The sequence below is a fragment of the Euprymna scolopes genome, chromosome 42 (assembly GCF_053919585.1).
Source record: "Euprymna scolopes isolate OS-2025 chromosome 42, ASM5391958v1, whole genome shotgun sequence".
In the NCBI taxonomy this organism is placed as follows: Eukaryota; Metazoa; Mollusca; class Cephalopoda; order Sepiida; family Sepiolidae; genus Euprymna; species Euprymna scolopes.
In genome coordinates, this window is record NC_136523.1 from 67,730,175 (window position 1) to 67,751,760 (window position 21,586).

At 31.4% G+C, this 21,586-nt stretch overlaps 1 protein-coding gene across 4 annotated transcripts in view; it reads left to right on the forward strand.

The window, feature by feature from the left end:
- Positions 1 to 21,586, forward strand: part of LOC145267124 (uncharacterized) — an 81,952-nt gene that overhangs the window by 37,139 nt on the left and 23,227 nt on the right. For all 4 annotated transcript variants that reach the window (XM_080123156.1, XM_080123158.1, XM_080123157.1 and 1 more), the window contains one exon: positions 16,559 to 16,711. In XM_080123156.1, the coding sequence (XP_079979282.1) occupies positions 16,559 to 16,711 (153 nt within the window). The remainder of the gene's footprint in view (positions 1 to 16,558; positions 16,712 to 21,586) is intronic.

Here is a 21,586-nt window from a genome sequence, read left to right on the forward strand (position 1 = left end):
CGTATCTTCTACATGTGTGTATATGTATGTGTTTATATATATATTTGTGTACGTATCTTCTACATGTGTATTTGTGTGTGTGTGTGTGATTTTCTGTATGTGTTTTATTCACTTATTATAAATATCTCCCTAATAATTTTATGAATTTATTATTATTTGATTAACTTACTGATATTCTTACCTATTTCTATATTAGTAAAATAAACTTGTAACTTATAATTCATTAATTTATATTTTTCTCCTTCTCTCTTTCCTTCAACTACAACGCCTGAAAATTTAAAAATTATTTATAAAATATTTTTCAATTCCCCCCCCCCAGCTAATTTATATTTATTTATATATATATATATATATATATATATATATGTGTGTGTAAGTGTGTGCATCTGGATGTATGTGTATTTGCATATATGTTTATATATGTATATATGCGTGTATTTTTACGTATCTGTGTATGTGTGCACATATATATATATATATATGTGTGTGTAAGTGTGTGCATCTGGATGTATGTGTATTTGCATATATGTTTATATATGTATATATGCGTGTATTTTTACGTATCTGTGTATGTGTGCACATATATATATATATATATATATATATATATATGTGTTTGTGTATGTATGTTTGTATATGTATATATATATGTATGTATGTGTAATCACGCATGTGCTTTTCCCCCATTTACGTATGTGCATTTGCTGTACATATTTATGCGTGTGCTTGTATTTGTGTGTTACTTATTAAAAATGTTTTTTTCTATTATTTAAGTTACTTACTTAAGCTTTCACCTATTTTATTTTATTTTATTAAAATAAACCTGTAACGTATAATTTCTACCTGCCCGGCTAATTTATTTATATATATATTATATTTAATTATATATATCATTACACTATCAAAATAAACCTGTAAAGTATAATTCATTAACTTATTTTTCCTTTTCTTTTTCTTTCCATTTTATAAACAATAAATATCTTTCAATCTCTCCCCGCCCGGCTAAATTACTTTAAACCCCATTTTCAACCCGTTCCTTCACTAACATTAACTCTCCAACCTGTTGCCATGGTGATCCTTTAAATTAACTGTTACTTATGCCGTTATCAATAAAAGTAGCGTCTTTTAAGTTTAAACCGTTAAAAAACACGTATATAAGAATTTACACATAATTAATATTTAATTATAAACCCCTCTTTTTTTAATACACTCCTACTACTTTAAACTCCAACGTCCTCTCCCCACCACTCCCCCTTCTTTTCTAACTCCCCTTTATCTACGATCTTTCCATTTTTATTTGACTTTATAACTTAGTCCATCTATGAATTCTGATGATGCTAGTTGGATTTTTCCTCTCTTTGAGGATTTTCCTCTAGCTGAAACAATTTGTAAACTCATTCTGGACTCACAGTAATAAATTTCCTATATACTGCTCTGACTACACATTGAGCACTCTAGTCCGGTTTTTTCACCACTGGTAAATAAATATATATATATATATATATATATATATAGGTTAAGAAATTCCAACGAAAGAAAGATGTATATTTAAATCTCCAACACATTTTAAAATAATTTCTGACGAGGACGCATCACAGAACGTCTGAAACGCGCGTAAAAACGATTTCAATGACTTAAAAACATTACAATGATCCAAACATAATTCCCAATGAAAAACCAAGACACGGAATAATAAAATAATGTTAAAAAATACACATTGTTGGTGACTACTCCCTTATATATATATATATATATATATATATATATATATATATATATATATAGTTGCTCAAAAGTTGCATTTTGTATTTATTTATTTTTATGGTAATGGTGCATAAAACGAAGTTTTTTGGGGTGGGGCGTAAATATAGTTACATTCTCTTTTTTAAATGTAGGATATTTAAATATACTTACGTTCTCTTGTTTTAAGTGTAGGATTTCTTCCTTTCTTTTTATTTATTTATTTATTTTTTTTTTTTTTTACATCATAGTCACTTATCAAGTCCCGGAAGCCACTTGAGGATAAGGGTTATTGTATGTACAGTAATCAATGAGATAATATCGTACTAATCTTTAGTAATGGGGATTCGATAGTGTCTTAAGGGGGCAGTTTATCAGGAATTTGTTTATGTTGGACTTGAAGACTTCCAAGTTGTAGTCAGGTGGGAAACAGGCAAACAGAAGAGTTCTACAGGCGTGCACTTCGAAGAAAGAAGCTTTGTTCATGGAATCTATGCACAGATAAAGAATGGGGAAAATTATTGACAGTGGTTTTAGCTAGACGGGTGTTTTTCGTGAACGATTGGCGGGGGAGCGGGCAGAGATTAGAGCTCGAACAAGCACTTGCCATGGAAATAATAAAACAAAGACAAGCTCGCAACATCTCTTCTGTGGGAGAGAGGTTGCAGGGAAGAGAAAAGGGCATCCCTCACTAGGCCACAAAGTCTATTTTGTACTCTGTCAAGGCAGGATAGGCTATTTTTAGCAGCTCCTGCCCAGATGTGGCAGCAGTACTTCATCTTTGGACGTCCTTGGATAGATAGATAATCACATCATTGTGTACTTATATAGATAGATAATTGCATCGCAAGTGAGATATCTTCTGGAGCGGTAGAAGGATCCTACCATTTTTCCAGCGACTTGATGTATGTGTTCCATTTCAGGTCAGGAGTAAAGGTCAATCCCAGAAGCTTATCAAAACATGAGCCTCCCCTAGACGAGAGCCATCCATTTCAATTAATGCCAGATGGGGATCAGTGTTGATGATGTAAAGATAGGAGCTTGGTTTTAGATGCATTAAAAGTAACCAGCCACCTCTTCGCCCACTGTACCACAGACTCAAGATCTGAAGAGAGAGAATCAAAGAGAACTTTGTCATTTATGGCTTTGATATGTTGCCATAGATGGTCATGTCATCAGCATAGATGTCAACGAATGATTTAAGTATGTGTTTTGGGAGATCATTGATGTAGATCAAGAACAGAGTTGAACCCAGGATGGACACCTGATTTCTGCCCATCAACCACTACTCTTATGAGCCTATCAGAGAGAAATGGTTTAATGATTGAGAAAACATTTCCAGTTATGCTGTAGCTGGAAATCTTGTGAAGTAGGTCTTTATGCCATACCTTATCGAAGGCCTTTGATATGTCAAGAGCAATTGCCCTAGAAAGGAAGCCTAGATTAACTATTCCTATGAGATATAACCATTAGCACATCTACTGTAGATCTAGTAGAACGGAAACCATATTGCGTGTCACTAAGAAGGTTATTTCTGCTGATTCCAGCAACTTATTCATGACACACAGGAGACTTATTGGTCTGTACTGAGAGGGAGATAATCTATCACCTGAATTCTGAAATACAGGGCATGCTGGTGAGGTTTTCCAGTGTGTTGGGAAGCACTTCTCCTTAAGGCAATGCTTAAACAGTTTTGTAAGTATGGGGGTAATTTCTGGTTGAAGCTTTTTCAACACTATAATTGGAATGCTGTCAGGGCCAGTTGCTTTACTGGAATCAAAGTTATTGATTAGCTTAGCGACCTCATGCACAGATATTTGTATGTTGCATAGCGCGTTGTCTGTTATAGGAGGAAATAGGGGGAGTTGATGGCCTTGGTCACATAAAGTAGAATTAGCTGCAAAGTTCTTAGCAAATAGTTTGGCCTTGTTTGTTGACGAAATGCCCTCTGGTCCATTGATGATGGTTGGGATAGAACGGTGGTGGGAACCAAGCCACTGCTCAGCTACTTTGGATTTAACAGATTAAGCATATAACTCTCTTGCATTTTTTTTATTACTCTTCTACAGTGGTTGTTGGCAGTTCTGAAACCGCTTTAGTCTCAGTACATCTATTATGTTGGTAGCTATGGAAAAAGTGATTTCTGTGCACGATGGCAGCAGCACATTCTGGTGAGAACCATGGCTGGCTGTTAGGCTTTTGTTGGAATATTTAAATATACTTTATATGTATGCTTTAAACCTGCACAGTTTATTACGATCGTCACCAATTTAAAAAGAATTATTTTTTATAGTTAACTATAATTTAGTTTTTTTTCCCCACCTTTAAAATTAAAATATATACAAATATGTAAACTTTCTTGATCAGTTGATTTTGTGTTTTTTAATCATATATCTTTTTCAAATAACTATGCTTATATTTTGCCAAATTGTTTAGATATTTCTATGCGATTAAAAAAACAATCAATTGATAAAGTTTACGAATTTTTATTATAAGGTGGGTGAAAAAAATAAACGTAAAATATAGTTGACTATAAAAAATAACATTTTTTAAATCTGCGACGATCGTAATATACATTATTTAAACCTGCGCAATCTATGTAAATAAAGTATATTTAAATACAGTACATTTAAAAAAGAAAATGTAAATATGTTAGAAAAAAATATCAACAACAAAAATCTTAATATTTTGTCCAAATATATAAGCAGTTTTGAAGAATAGTGGAAGTATTGTATCAATTTTGTGCTTCCATACTTCAATTGACAGACCTGTCGCCATCTTTGAAACTTAGGATCTCGTTTTATGGATCATCGCCACTTTTTTTTTTTTTTTTTTTTTTTTTTTTCCTCCTCCCCTAAATTAAATTTTTCAAGAAAACTTTTTCTTTTTGCATGCAATTTTTATATATATATATATATATATATATATATATATATATATATATATAAGAAAATATGAATGACTTTTATGAAAACTGTAAATGAAAGTACAAAGTTTTTTGGGGTTTTTTTTTTTTTTTCCGTCAAGAGAATGTACAAATTATTTTCTTATTAACAGATGTAAAAAAAATCAAAGAATTTCGATTTGAACAATGCTTGGTTTAATCTAGTGATTGTCGGTTGAGCCCTAACCGTAATTGACGAAAAATCCCAAGGATTCGGGTCAAAATTCTCCACAAGTACCATTCTTTTTAATTTTGTCTTTTTTCAATTTTTTGAGTGGATTATCAGCAATTGCAAACTAACAAATTTAACCAAAATTCAAAAAGTTTAGTATTTAAAGATTTTTAAGGGATGCTTTGTTTCTAATACAAAGTCCTAGTAAATCGATTCCTCTTATTGGAAACACTCAAGGGAAATATGAAACCAAATTATTTACTTTTTCCTTTGATGTTAATGCCTGAGCTATGAAGACCTGTTTGCTGCAAGGCTTTTAAAAAAAGAAAAAAGCTATTACAATATTTATAATGCCGTTGTTCAATCATCACTTGGTTAATTCCATTTTTTTAATTTTTCGCTTTTGCACAAATTTTCTCAAATATAAAGTTTTGCATTGGTTTGAATACCCTTATATATTTTGGTTTATAGACCAAAAAATGACAAGTTTGGTAGGCAAAATTTTTTTTAATTTATATATATATATATATATATATATATATATTTATATATATATATATATATATATTTATATATATATATATATTTATATTTATTTATATATATATATTTATTTATATATATATTAGTGGTGGGACGATTAATCGGAATCGTTAATCGTAAGAATCGTGTATTTTGGGAGGTATCGGAATTGCATCGTTAAAAAATACCTTAATTTTCCGATTCCTTCATTACGATTCTTTTAGTCTGATGTTGAAAAAAAGAAAAAAATGCCCTGATATTTCTAACCGCAAGAGAGAAATGTAGCATGTTATAAAAAGAAACCAAAGAAATTCATTATTAACAGGGCAATGCTTAGTGCCCCCTCCCTTACAAGGTTCATTCATTCAGATCTATTGTAATCAAAACTACAAAAGAGTTAACTTGAAAAGAAGTATGCAGGGCTCTACATTGCGAGTAAAAATTAAAAAAACGCTGATCTTTTTGGCGATTGTTTTTTTTTTTTTTTTTACTGACAAATCTAATACTGAATGAAAATGCTTTTTCAACTTATATTTTCTTAAAATAAAACGAGCAAAGTCAAATTATTTAAACAGTAAAAGGTTTAATAGAACAATATACTTTTTTTTTCTTTTTTTAAAAGAAGGCTTCTGAAAGAAATATCTCTAAAATGAAATTGATCACGTATTATTTCGCAAAGTTTTGACAGTTGTCGGCTTCTTTTGAAGTTTAAAAAAAATCGACCCCATACCTATCTTTTCCAAACCTAAAGTTATTAAATGACCCCTTCGTTAATTTAAGGGTAATTAATTCAATTCAGTCAAGTTTTTTTTTTTAATTTCATGTAAATAAAATCCATTATTTTTTTTTCTCTAGAAAGAAAACCCTGAATTTGATTATATTAAAAGCAGAATAATATATTTTTTTTCTAGAATTTTAAATTGAAAATTAAAAGTGTTTTGCGCAGTTTTTTGCCGAACGAAAAAAATTAATATATTTTAAAAGGTTTTGTAATGAATTAATTTTTATGTCTAAATAATATTTACGATTAATTAAATAATTTCATTTTAAAAAGTATTTATAAATAGAATTTTACTTAAGACTTATAGTTTAGCAATATTGAACCGCATTAACCATGTGTGAATTGAACACAGTCAACCAAAAAAAAAATTCAAAAGGAAATACATATTTGCATTTCATTATGTAAACTTTTATACATTGGTTTCAAAAATTAAATTCTATAAGTTTTTTTTGTTAACTACTGGTTGGTACAATTTACTGCCCCATCCCTTTATATTTTTTTTCTTTTTGTCTTTTTTAGCGGATTATTTTCAATTAATTATCCAAATAAGTGACTAGCTTTAAAACAAAATTTAATAGTAAACTATTTGTTTACAGATAAACTGAATTTTCTAATATGGCCCAAAGTCCAAAAAAAAGTCTTGCATGGAAACTTTTTGAAGTTGATGAAAATGATGAGTTGAAAGCCATTTGCAAAGTCTGTCAAATTAAAATATCGCAAGGAATAAAACCATCTAGCATGACCACAACCAACATGTTAAAACATTTAACTATGAAGCATCCAAATAAATTGGAGGAGCAAAATAAAAAAGAAAAGGAACAAAAAATTACCTACTAGTCACTCAGAGCAGTTTTATTAGTGTGGGTCGAAATTGCAATGTCTTTTTTTTGCCTACGTCACCATCTAGGTGTCACCAAGTTTTTTAACCCTCCTTAACTTCAAAGAGTAAATACAATATATACAACTAAAAAAATAATTTTTAAAAATGCTGATTCTATTCATGAAAAATTCTTTTAACTAGAAATTAAAACTTAGGTAAAGATAGCTGACTGACAGCAACAGGAGCACTGGTTAACTACTGAACCACGTGGAAAGGTGTGGGTGGGAGGAAAAAAAGGAAATTAAATGATGATAAATTATGATAACCGTCTTTGAAAGGCACTAAACTCCTAAAATTTACTTCTTTAAAATTTTAGGCGGCACTCCCCGGCGATTTTAAAGCACTCTCTCTCTCTCCAAAAAAAAAAAAGATTTAATTTTTAAGTTTGGGAAAGATATATTTATTATAACCGAATTCCTGTATGAAGACTGGATCTACTTTATTGGACGTTAATTTGTGAGATAAGTAATTTTTCAATGTTTAATATGTTTTTAAAGTTTCAATTATCAATTAAATTTTTTTAATTGCGTTTGTTTCAATTTATTTAAAAAAAAAAAAAAACAGGGTTTTAAATGTATTTTTCAAGGTAACAAGCTTCGAAAGAAGTCTAATAAAAAAAAAATCACTTAATTTTTAATTTCGACAACCTTGAGAATTTAATTATTAAAAATATATTGAAATGTGACATTTTTTTTATTTAACATTTCTATTAGTTCAATTAATTTTCTTTCAATAATTCATTTCACTCAACAAACTTCAACATTTTTTTTTTTTTAATCTTTTTCTGTAATTTTGGTAATTATGTTTGCTCAATTTTATCTAGTATTTCATTTGTTTTTTTATAGTGGTATCATTTTTATGTGTTCCTTTGATATACCCTATTTCAAAATTAGTTTGGCTAAACTTATTCTTCACGTTGGAAACAACGTGTAAAAGCAATGAAAAAGTAAGAAAAAATAATAGGTGTTAACTACTCCTTGTGAATTATGGAGGTCTGAAGAACTGCCATCACAAATACAACTATCAATAGCCAAACAAAAAATCGTTTTTGAAATTCCTTTAATTGTAACTTTTCGCTATACCTACCTTTTGGTATAAAACACAAAAACTTTTGATTAATGGTATTTCTCATATATGGTCGTTAACTTTGGAAAGGTTATTTTGTATCTACGGCGCCATGTCACGTGGTATATTTTTTTTTTCATTACGCACGTTCATTTATAAATTATTAAACTAAATATTTATTTTTTTTTTATATTTAATTAGTATATATTTTCTTTCTCTTCCGCTATTTTTTTTTTTATTTAATTCATTAAATCTGTTAATTATGAGGACCAAAATAATGAATCGTGTTAATTTATTCTCTAATTTTCTTGTTTTTGTTCTGTTATATGAATTCTATTTTATTTGTTTTTTCTCTGAAGGATGAATTCTATTTTCTTTGAGATTTTTTTTTCTGTATTCCAATTAAGTAAAATAAATTTTCTCTAAAATAAATTTTGCTAATTTTTCCGTTTAGTTTACTATATAATAATTTTATTTAAACTAAAACACAACGGTGTAGACATAAAATATCTCTTCCAAAGTTAGGGAACATATTTGGGAACTACCGACCATAAGTATAAAACTACCTGGTATATTTCAAAACAATAATTCCCTAGGAATCGGAATCGTACTTGGTATCGGAATCGGAATGGCAGCTGTCCGTATACTACAAAAGTGCCTTTTTTTTTTTTTTTTTTTTTCTCAAAATGGACCATCTTTTTAGGAGAAAGGTATATTATTGGAATTAAGGCTCTTAATTAGTGTGGTTGAAAAAAGTTTCTTTGTGTTAGTATTGCCCCTTTTAAATGAATATGAGAGGAAATGCTTGTTTCCTCTCATTTATATTGAAGTGATAGACGAACAGTGTAAATTTTTGAAGAGGCAATAGGGTCATCAGGATTAGTAGTACGGTATGGAGAGTCCAGTGTCATGGGTAGTGAATTTCTTGTAAAATTTAATGGAGGGATATGTTAGTCGAGGGATTCTAGAGGGGTGTTATGATTTAACTGCATCACTCTTTTTGAGTACTTTCTATGGAGTTTTTAATCTTTAAAGGAGATTACAGTACATGAGTAAATTGTCACTGCATACAATCATTAAATTAACATTGGCAGGAGGCTTGACAACAATTCAAAGAATTAGTTGCAGATTGTGGTTATTTATTTTTCTATTGTTCGAGTCAATTGTAGTTTGTGCTACATTTGGCATAATGGAAAAAGATTTTAACGTTATTTTTATTGAATATAGAACTATTTATGGGGATATTTAGGTATCTAGAATTTTAAAGTTCTTTCAGGATTGTTGTATGTATGGAGGGTTATACCATAAATTTTTCTCCATTTTTAGATTGGTTAGTATCTTTGCTTATGTTTATGAGGCGAGTGTTTATTGATGCCAATGGTATTTCTTATATGAATTACTCTTTAACTATATGGAGTTTTTACTATTTTGATAGGTTTGTTTTGCTTAAGGATTGTATCTTTATCAATTTCATAAATGAAATCTGGTGCCACAGATATATTTGTCTCTTGCTTTTTATATATATATATCCCTTAAAGTGAGTGGTAAAAGTACAGAATGGTTAACACTGGAACTCACATGGCTTCAATTAAGAATGTGTAGGAATTTATAAAAACTCTTAGAAATCATTTCCACATAACAAAACTATGTAAGTTCAGTAGATAATTTTATTCTAATAAAAATTATAAATATTCTGTCCTTTTATCATAAATACTTATCCCAAAACATTTCATTATTTTTTTAACTACTGTTCTTATCTTCGATCTTATTCTCGCAACATTTCAGTAAATATACCTTTAGGTAAATTTTATTGAATTCAAGGAATCTTTACATAATTTCAAATAAAACATTTTTAATCTACATGGATAGCTTACTCTTGTTCCATCAGAAGTTTTAAGTACTTTTTACTTGCACTTTTAGCATCAGTCCTGAAGATTGAACCTTCCTCTTTACGGACCTGTTGTGGTGCAACAGATATAAGTGGAAAATATAATCAGTTCTGAATGACCTGGGGGTTGAATATTCAATCCTCATTACTGTAGATATCAGGGATGTGAGACATGTTATTTATTTTTTCTCCCCTGTTTTTATTTTGTTTTAGTTTTGTTTCTCTCTCTCTCTCTCTCTGTCTCTCTCTCTCTCTCTCTCTCTCTCTCATTTAAACTTATTACAAAAAAAAACTTTGAACATTCTATTCAAAAATCCAATTTTAATGAATTAAAAATGTAAGTCATCACAAAAAATTTTTAATAAATTGAAAAGCAAAAATTAATGTAAAAAAATCTGTTAATATTTTTTAATGTGAAAAGATATTTGTGCTCTCTCTCTCTCTCTCTCTCTCTCTCTCTCTCTCTCTCTCTCTCTCTCTCTCTCCCTCCCTCCCTCCCTCCCCCAAATGAATTGTTTTTCACTCAATTGTATGAACACCTTTTAAAAACTTGAAAATATGTATATTAGTTTAAAATGCAGGATCAGTTTTGCATTTGATTCTTAGTGTAAAAATTATTCACGCATCCCTTCAAGCCATTCTAGCATTGTGTATGCTTTCACTAGTTTTTTTAGGACTTGCCACTTGGTTATGAAAATTGAGTTCTTGATCCTTGGTTCATAGTCAGCTGAGAGGGTGAAATATTGGAAATAAGTCAGTGTCTCGGATAAAAATAATCCCCCTTATAATCAGGGTTGAGGGCTTGTTAGAAGCATATTACTGAGCTTATTACAGTGATAAAAACCTTTTCAAGAATTTCAATTTTTGAGGAGTCTGGGTCCATACTCATATTTGGGCATTATGGACCGGAAACATGTTGTTTTGGACAATATTTGGCTTAAAATGATCCCCCTGATCGTGGTTGAGGATACTTTGATAGAGTATTACATAATGGAAAGAAATGACTTGTTCAATGTACTTATTAATGATAGATTTCTGGGTTTTGGAGGACCAAGGACAAAACAAAATCTAGGTAGTAGGCCGAGTCTAGAAAGAAGTAATATGGTATTATGCCGACACGCACGCTTAAAAATTGGTAACTTTACTTCCAATTTCTTATCAACATTATTATCTGACTAAACCATGTTCACCTATTCAACAATATACAAAACATCACATCATCAACATAGTTTCTCATCGTCATTGCTCAGAGACTGAGTGGGTTTTCTTGCAGTTGTGTGTACAATGGCTATAGCTGCTGCAATGTTTGCTGAGCTTGCATTCATATGTTGTTTACTTTAGGATCTGAACCTGTTTATCACGTCTTCCAAATTGTTAGCTTGAGAATTTTGTTGTTAGCCTCAAAACCAGATTTGTTAAAACTCATTGACATTGTTTATGTCAATGAGTTCCTAAGAATGAGCAGGTAGTTTGTATAGAATCGGTGGAACACTAATCCATATCAAATCCACTGGCTGATTTCTTTTTCGATTAGGTAGGGCAATTTTCTAAATAGAATAGGTAAAGGGTGATGCAAATCTGGAGGTTTGAAGTTGGTTTCTGCACTTGGCAGATTAAATAAAAGTCCCATTTTAAAGAAAAGTATAGCATACTGACAATATATGCAATAATGTGTGTGGCATGATGCAACATATGGTCTGGTATTATACAATATGTGGTAGTTTACATGTAATAATGCATCCAATCATAGCTAGAAAAATAATTATTAAATGACATAAAAAGCATTGATAATAACATAAAAAGGGTAAATCTGATAATGTTTCCCATGTGAAATTTCAGTATCAGAACTTTTGATCTCAAAATATTCAAGAAAATGTTAAATCGGAAATGGACGTTCTGGAAACATTCTGCATTAGATATTTGAGAATTGGCTTTTGTGTAAAATTCATTTTTCTTGAATTGCCACAGGTCAAATTTCACCATATATGGATTTTCTAAGACATAAAATCTATATTTTCAGAAAATATACATTGGAGAAAATCTGGCTTGTAGCACTTTGAAATTTTTATTGTTTTGTGCCAAATTTCGGGTGGAAAAAAATATGAATCTTAAGGATTTTTATCAAAAATCAGCAAAAATTTTGATTGAAACCTAGATTTGCTTTTTGCACAAAAGTGCAATACAATATATTTGATCAAATTCAGCAAGCTTGGCATTTCTGGTTTACTTTGAAAAAATTAGGTTTATTGGGCATATTTTTGTCAATTTTTGCCTTTCAGCGATTTGGTGGTAAAATACAGTTTCCATGAAACACGGGAGATAATGTTATCGCAAAATTGAGCATTTGAGGTCTTTTTTTTTTTTTTTTTTTTTTTTTTGTAGAACTGAATTGTTTCTCTAGTTTTTGAAACACTAGGATCCATTGACGCCGGAGAAGAGACCATTTTTGGTAATTTCCATGCTCCAACCCAATGTTAGGTTGGAAGATTCATCTAATTTTTATTTATTTATTCTTTTTGTTGGTCATTTATATCCCTAAAAAATATGACACAAGTTATAAATTGATTAGAAAATTTTATTAAAAAGATAACTTGAATCCTTTACCCCAGGGGTGCCTTTCAGGTTAAAGTGGCTAAAATGGACACTTATGTTAGTAATACACTCGGACAGAAAAAATGCTTTTGATAATCAGATTTCAAGGTAGTTCTACTAAAATAGCCATATTTTTTAAACCAAAGCACTTCAAGTCTTCAAATTACTACTGTTTTGTTCGGAAATGAATATACTTTCAAATGAATTAAAAGTATTAAGAGTTTTAAGCAAATAAAGTGATAAAAATGTGAACATCATAAAATGGTGTTTTCGTTATGAAATTTGGGAACCAATCAGAAGTGTTAATCTTAATACTGTCAAGTGTCCGAAATATTTTTTTTTTTTTTTTTTTTTGTGTTAAAAATAAGACTTTAATATGACGCGTATCGAACATTTTGAAAAAAAATTTCTTCGGACACCCACTAGTAAGTAAATCAATCTTTTTACTATCTTTATCAATTAAAAGTATTATTTTATGTTGAGTAGGACCACGGTAATTGATAATAATTTAAAAGGACCTACCCGAAAAAAAAAAAAAGTTTCTATTTTTCGAGTTTGGACAAATGTAGTATTAGTAGTAGAAGCTGAGGTATTAGTGATAGCACAGTATAAACGTAAACAACGTGCGTTCTTCAATTTTTATTCAAGAACGAATTAAGAAAAACATGAAAATATGAATATAAATATTCTTGTTTAATTAGAGCTATTTTGTTATCAGAATAACATTAGTTTAGAACTATTCGGTTTTCAGAATGTATATAAATTTTTTTCTTGACAACTTTTTCGAATCTAATAAAACCCCTCAAATCAATATTCTTGAAATTTTAAAAGCAGTTAGAAAACGCATCAAACTACAATTATAGGAAGCTTTTTATTTTTTTTTACTTTTTTTATTTTTTTATTTTTTCCTACTTATTAAGCGAAAGGTATTTTTATGACCTGCTTCAGAGTAGTATAAACGGTCTATGGAATAAACACCTTCAACCTCGAAAATAGAAATCAACAAATTTATGGAATTTGGTGCTTGTACATTTATTGAACCGTGTTATTTTTAAATAGCATTTTCAAGTTAAATTAAAGTTTTACAATATTTTTATTTTATTAATTTGTTAACTGAAAGTACAGAATAGTTACAAAACATTTTCCTCTCCCCATGTTAACAATGGCTTTTAAAATAATGGCCATTTCAGCACGGTTCAATAAGTACACAAGTACCTGGAATTTTCGTAACACAGCTTTTTAAATTAAAACTAAATTTGCTAACTTATTTACCATCGAATACACACGCTATATATATATATATATATATATATATATATATATATACTTATTTGAAATTGAAACAGCATTTTGCAGTTAAGACAACAAAAGAAAAATGAAGTAACGATTCGTATTACAATCCACAGAGGTACGAAAAAGTTGTCAAAAACAAATGTTATATGATAATGTCCACTTTTCATGTAAGTAAAAAAAAAAAAAAAAAATAGGGAATTAGTTAAATGTAAATATGAAATAGGGATAGTCAAGTATTCAAACTTGCGAAGCTAGATTTGGAATTGAGAATTTCATAAGTTAAAATAAATACAGAATGTTATTGAAAATAAGGAATGTGGAATTGCCATTGTAAACAATGGCAATTCCACATTCACACAAAATAGTTAGATATCTGTTTATTGAAAAAGGAATGTAATGATATTTGTTTCTGTTATAAAAATTAAAATAAGGAATTCAAAACCGGACAATGGAAAATGTTATTTGTAAAGTGGGTTACAAAAATTAGGTTAGAGGGTCGGCTTTGTAAGAAACATGTGAATAACCATGCATGCTTAAACATGGAAAGACTTGGTCATTTCTTTTTTGCATTGTGTAGAATTCAAATTTACATATGTTAGGGTCTAAAACCGCACCGTTTGTTAATTTTCACCAGGATTTTACGTCTCCTGAGGACTGGGGGGGGGGGTGAACTTGGTCTTTTTTTTTTTTTTTTTTATGCCTCATTCACTGTGCACTCACGGTGGACCATGCATGCGTCACTTGTTTTTATTTCGGTAAATACTTAATAATAGTAAATGAAAATTATTTGTAAATAAAAAGCTTTTTATCTATAAAGACAAACTTCTAAATATTCTTTTATTCAGTGAAAAAAGTTTTAAAAATCTGTTAATGTGTTGTCTTGGTTGTGGTGAAATCTGATTGTTCATAAACTGAAAAATGGAAGCAATTTTTCAGTTAACAAAAGCCACTGAAGATGACTGCCTTCTGAATGAAAACAAAAAAAAAAGGATTTAATTGTCCTGTTGTGATTTTCATTGATAATTCATAACTTCTATTCATTTTCCCTTGTTCAAGTGTCAAGACGTTTTCTGGTAATATACAAGCTCGTTCCATTTCTTGCATGTTCGTCATTTCTAAACTTCTATACAGTTTTTCCAAGTTTTTGGTTGATCAGTCTTCCTGCAATTTAGAACATTCTTCTGCAATGGTTTATCTATGAGGATGAATGTTTCACATAATCATATCAGTGTAACAGATTAGTCATTAAAATATCTTCCATGCTATGTAAATGTTGTGCTTTCAGCAAATCCATTAACTTAATGTGTTGGATTTTGTCAGAATTTTCAATGTTTCTATGGAAATGAATATATTTAATCATGCAGACAGGTGAGAGATGACAGCATTCATTGCCACAATACCATCATGTGATGCTATCGGCACAATTACTAAACATTTTACTGCAAAATGTTTGAATGTTTGGGAATTCAAAATGCAAGAGGAGAGCATATGGTGTTATCTGAGACATCAACTTGGGAAATTTTGCCATATTGAGTTTACATTCACCATCTGCATATCTCCTAAATAAAAGGATCGACTACCTCCTGGGTATGGTCATTTAATACCATTTCTTTGTGGGGACAACAGTCAATAGGGTATGCGTGTCTCCTGCATCTTCTACACCTGAAGTTAGGATTCGGAGGTTATTTAATCTTCAGGTCTCTGCTTTTTGTGAATCCACAGTAGTCACAGTATTAGATTGTTTCCGGCTTACAGAACAAGGATTCTGGCCAGAGTCCCTTATAAACTGTTAGCCAGATTCATCACTTCAGTTTTAAGAAAATTCACTTACAAACCTTTAACCTTTCGGCATGTGTGTGGGTTTTTGTATTAATTGGTTGGGAGATATCTTTCTTTCATAAAAAAAAAAAAAATCTACTGCACACACAAAACTGCACAGTAAATTTAATTTTGGAAAGGAAAAAAAAAAACAGATTTCCATAGAAACATTGAAAATTCTGATGAGGGCGTAAAATGCTATTTAATTTAAAAAAAAAAAAAAAATTGGGAAGGTGAAGAAAATTCTGTATTTACAAATTTTTGACGGATTTCTGCTTAGAAATGTGTTCCAATTGTCTGGCTCAGTATTGAACTCCAAACCTCAAGATAATGTGTACATCTGTGTGTGTCATCTTCTGCTTGCAGTTGAACTCCTTATGCTTGCTTCAGTGTTTCCTATATTGTGTTCATTTCTATCGTTGGTTTCTTGGGCATATCAGCTGTTTCTTTCAAATTCTCACTTTCCAGAGGTGGTTGATGGCCACCCTTTCCCTTCCATACATGATAGGCTATACCCATTTGTGGAATGAGTTCACTCATGTTAAGCCTTTTTATTTATCAATGTGCTTTTTATAAAAAATTTTCCACCACTAAATATGATGGGATATATTCCATTTTTGATAATTTTCTATGTAAGTGAATATAGTTTCTTAGTGTTTGAACAATGTTATTAAGATCACATTTTTTAGAATTTTATCAGTTGTCTGAAAACTAAAACTAATGTTGGCATGAATTCATGATGGGGGGGGGGGGGGTTACTTTTCCGTTAAACTTTGACTTTATTATTCATTGGCTACTCTCATTCAGGAAACTGAAAACCAATCCTAACTTGATTCCAACCCAATTTTCTTTTCTTTCTGCAGGTCATCACCTTCCCAGGTTAATTCTCCAACAAGTGACATTCCAGAAAAGTCCACTCCTAATTCTGAGCTTGACAAAAGTTTGAATAGTGCTTGGGAATTCAAAGTGCAAGATTTTGAACACCGTGCACGAAAAGAATATAGAGGTGCAAAAAAGTGGGTTTTGTCTTTATCATTGTTCTTATCAGAAATTCTTCTGTTTATATTTTCGATTTTCTACCATGGCATCCGCTTTATTTGTTTGGAATTATTGGTGCAATATTTTTCTTCTCTAAAAGTAGTTAAAATTTTTGATATTTCAAAATCAAATTCCACAATGTATTTATGACATAAAAAAAATTATGACTTATTGTTCAGAATTTAAACTTGAAAAGTAGTTCAAAATTGACAAAGAAAATTACTTGAAATCACAGACTAATTCATGTCTTCGCCGTTACTCTCGTTTTGTAGCGGTTTTGATAAATTTCTTAAAGAAATTCTGTGGGACATTTTTTTCATAACAAATGGAATTTGTCTCATTATTGAAATATCAGTCTTTACTTTGAGAAATGAAAAATATTGTATTAAAATAATAAATTCCAAACAAATATAGCAGATGATATGATCAAAACAAGCTAGCATGTATTCATTGAATATCAAAAAATAAACTCGTAATTGGTTATTTAAATGGAATATCATTTTCACTTGCTGTAAAAGAAAGAAAAAAATGATTATATATTCTAAAAAAAAAAAAAAAAAAAAAAAAAAATTATTTCCGAAGAATGTATTAAGATGGTCCTGAAATTGCAATTTTTTAATAAATTGTGAAAATTTAGTAATCACACAATAACTGCTGATGGGGAATTATATTATGCACCTGCATACACACACTTGCACGGCTAAAACAATATAATTGAAGCAGGACCTCTGGAAATTCCACAGCGGACTCACTCATGTAATATATTGATGTTGGCATTCTATAGATATTCAGCATAAATGGAGATGCTCTGATATTATTGTAGATTGTTAAAACTGCAAAAATATTTTTCTAAGCTAGCAGGGATGCCCGATTGTAAAGTGCGCTTAAATATATTTTATTTTTTCAGATTTCGTATATGTTATAGAGTTAATGTTCTATCCAATTTTTTTTTCTCTTTTCATAAAGTTGCAATTTCAAAAATAAAAACAAACTATATTCATGTGACTTAGGTGCATCAGCTTGAATTGAAATCAAAACTTATGAAAATAAATGTTTGGAGGTATAAAATTTGTATAAAGCTTTAAATAAAATACACGGAAGTTTCTCTAGAGCTCTTTCGGCTATCATCTTGTCAGGAGGAAAATCGATAGCGTAACAAAATATCTCGAAAGTTTAAAAGTTCTAATGGGGAACTATTGAATGTGCCAAAAGTATGGGGGCAAACTAAAATTAAATTGTCGTTTAAAAATGATTAAAATATTGGCACAATGAGGGGAGAAAAAATTAAAAGTTTCCCAAAGAGAAACAATGCGTTCGCTGTTTCTTTTTGCCGGCACAAAGGTTTACGCACCGCGATACAAACATACTCCAAAATCTTTAAATGTTTTCTGGAGTCCGCTCTATGTAGCACCTCGAACCATTCTATTTTATATCTATCGGCACAGCATGGATTATCAACCAAATGCTGGCCAATAGTCCAAGGCTGCAGAGACTACCAGATTCCATCCTCCCTTGTCTGATTTAAGATGGAACGTGCTGGTTTATACAAGTCCAAAGATGCAAGGATGTTCGCCCAACATAACCAGCATCGCACTGGCATTTGAATTGATATACAATATTGCTATTGGCCCTGTGAGTGGGGCATTAGAATACACTGACTGCCCCCCTGCAGAGGGTAAAAGTCCCTCAATGGGGCCACCTGTTGGCCGTGGGTGGCGACCCGTGACACCTTGGAACGGAATCCTGGTGATTAAAGGTCCTGGAGGACGAGTTCATGAGCCTCCTCTTCCTAACACATCTCTTTGGCCCTTACCTCGGTTAGACGGGCGGTCGGAGGGGCCCGATCCGATCAATCGGCTGGTCAGGTCAAGCACTACGTCTACTATCAATGGTTCAGACTAAACTGAGAAATTTAAAATTAGCAAAAGAAATCCTCTTAAACAAAACCATAGAAACTGATAAACCTCACCCCTAAAGTAGACGTTCGAAAGCGCTGGCCAAGGGTCAATCAGCAAGTGTAGAATCCAATCTCGACACGGCTGCAATCACAAAATTTTGTTCACTCTAGATTTGGGTAGTGAAAAATTGAGTAACGACAGATGCTCGGTATTTCTTACTTGACTGAGTATACTGCCTCCTGTGTAGCCCTGACTCTGTCAAGGCGAATGGGTTTCCCCCTTGACAAGTCCCAATATTGGGCTCTGAGGTGGGTGGGGAACACAGGCAAAGAAACTTTTATCCATATTTATGTCAAAACAAAAAAAAAAAACCCAAACGCGCCTTATCGGACTCAGATAATGAGGAAAATACGGATTTTCCTAAATACTATGTATTAGAATCTTTGGACGAAACGGCAATGTCAAAATTATCCCCTTTCTCATTGAAAAGGTGTTAACAAGGAAAATAAATCCTAAAATGGTAAAAAAAAAAAACTAAAGATGGTAACCTATTAATAGAAATTGAGACAAAGCCTAAATTTAGAAAATATGAAAACTTTCCATAATATTAACATTAAAGTTACCCCACACAATAAACTAAATCAATCCAAAGGAGTTATCCGTAGCCGGGAACTATCACTGGCTTCACCAGAAGAAATCCAAAACGAACTGAGCAAACAAGGAGTCATTGACTCTAAAAGAATCTATATAAAGAAAAACTCAGAAAAAATACCAACCCATACTTATATTATTACATTTAACACTCCAAAAATTCCACCTAAAATTAAAATTGGTTACACCATGGAACCAGTTGAAATATACATCCCAAATCCTCTGAGATGTTTCAACTGTCAAAAATTCGGTCACCATAGAGATGCCTGCAGAGGTCATCCCACGTGCGCTAAATGTGGCTCTAAAGAAATAAGTCACAATGAACAAGAATGTCATGAGTCCAAATGTATAAACGGCCAAGGTGAGCACCCTGCCTACTCAAAAAGCTGTGAACGATGGAAAACTGAAAAGGAAATCTTAGCCACAAAGCATAAACGAAACATTTCTTACTTAGAAGCGAAGACAATAGTGGAAGGAGTCATTAGAAATAAAACATATGCGAAAATAACAGAAAAAACAAATCCCACCAACCAGCCTGATAAATACAATGAACTTATTGAAAAACTGGTACATCTAGAACCAAACGAATTGCTTAACTTCCAAAAAAAACTAAAAAATACAACACTTTCAAAAACTAGAAAAATTAAAACTAGAAACTAGGAAAGAACCCAATAAAGTATTTAACTCCTCCCAAACCCAAACCTCCCCTCTTAAAAGCCAATATCCCCAAGAGCTAACTTTCTTAAAACTAATTAATAAACCAGCAAAACAAAAAAATAGAAATCCTCACCAAAAATTTAATAGAAACTGATGAAATGGAGACTGAATATCAAACAGAAACCCCAAAACAAGAAATTTCCTATCGAACGCCACCAAAACAAAAGAAAAACCTAAACAAAACAGTTATAAGGTCCCGTTCAAACTCCAGAACTAGAACCCCAATCCCTAAAAATCAAACTGAAGATGAAATGGAAACAGAATACCCGAACCAACAAACAGAAACCTTAAATCAAGAAATCTCCCATCGATCAACGTCAAAACAAAAGAAAAACCAAAACAAAACGGACATAAGGTCCCATGCTAATTCTAGTTCCAGATCCCGAAACAAAAGACCAAACAGAAGACAAGCCAAAAACAGAAGAAAAAAAACAAAGCTAATTGAAAACCCTCCACAACTTACACCAAATCCATACCTTATATCAACACCAATACTAAAATCCATAATCAACTTTTTAAAAAAAAAAAAAAAAAAAAAACACAGCACAGAGGATCATTACCTTACCACCAATGACCTATAAACCAGTATTCCTTCAATGGAACATTAGAGGTGAAAAGGCAAATTTCGACGAATTGAACCTTCTCATTGCCTCTTTTCACCCAGCAGTCATATGCCTACAAGAAACTTATAAGAAAATTCAGAACACACTACATATCAAACGATATACAACTTATGATTATATACCCGAACAAGGAAATAGAGCCTCCGGAGGAGTGTCCATTCTAATTAATAATAATATAATTCAAAGCGAAATCAAACTGAATACAACACTACAAGCCGTTGCAGTAACCATCAGTCTAAGAAAACCGCTAACAATTTGCTCCCTATACCTGCCACCTAATGAAAACATAAATAAAACAGACTTGAACTTATTGATCCAACAACTCCCTAAACCTTTTATCCTCATGGGTGACTTTAATAGCCACAATGAACTATGGGGAAACAAACAAGCAGAAGAGGTAAAATTATCGAAAATTTTCTAGATGAAAACCAACTATGTTTGTTTAACAACGGAACCAACACCTATCTTCACCCTAGCTCTGGAACACTCTCGGCTATTGACCTCACTATATCAGAACCCAGTTTTTTCCCAGAATATAAATGGAATGTACATCATGAGACCTGTGGGAGTGATCACTTCCCGATCATCCTAGGTCAAGAACCAGAGAATGACACTAAAACACCCCGATGGAACTTGCATAAGGCCAACTGGGAAGATTTCAAAAAAATGTGCCATACAGACCTAGTGCAAGAAGCTAATTTAACAAAAGATGATGACATTACCCACTTCACCAATACTCTAAATATTATAGCTGAGAAAACTATTCCTAAAAGCTCCCCATCAACAAGATATAACAAGCCTTGGTATAACAAAGATTGCAAAGAAGCGCTCAGAGCCAGACGAACAGCACTCAGAAAATTTAATAGCCAACCAACTAAAGAAAATTTAGAAAATTACAAAATAAACCGAGTCAAAGCTTGCAGAACCATTTAACATGGCAAACTTGTTAGCCAACTAAATTCAA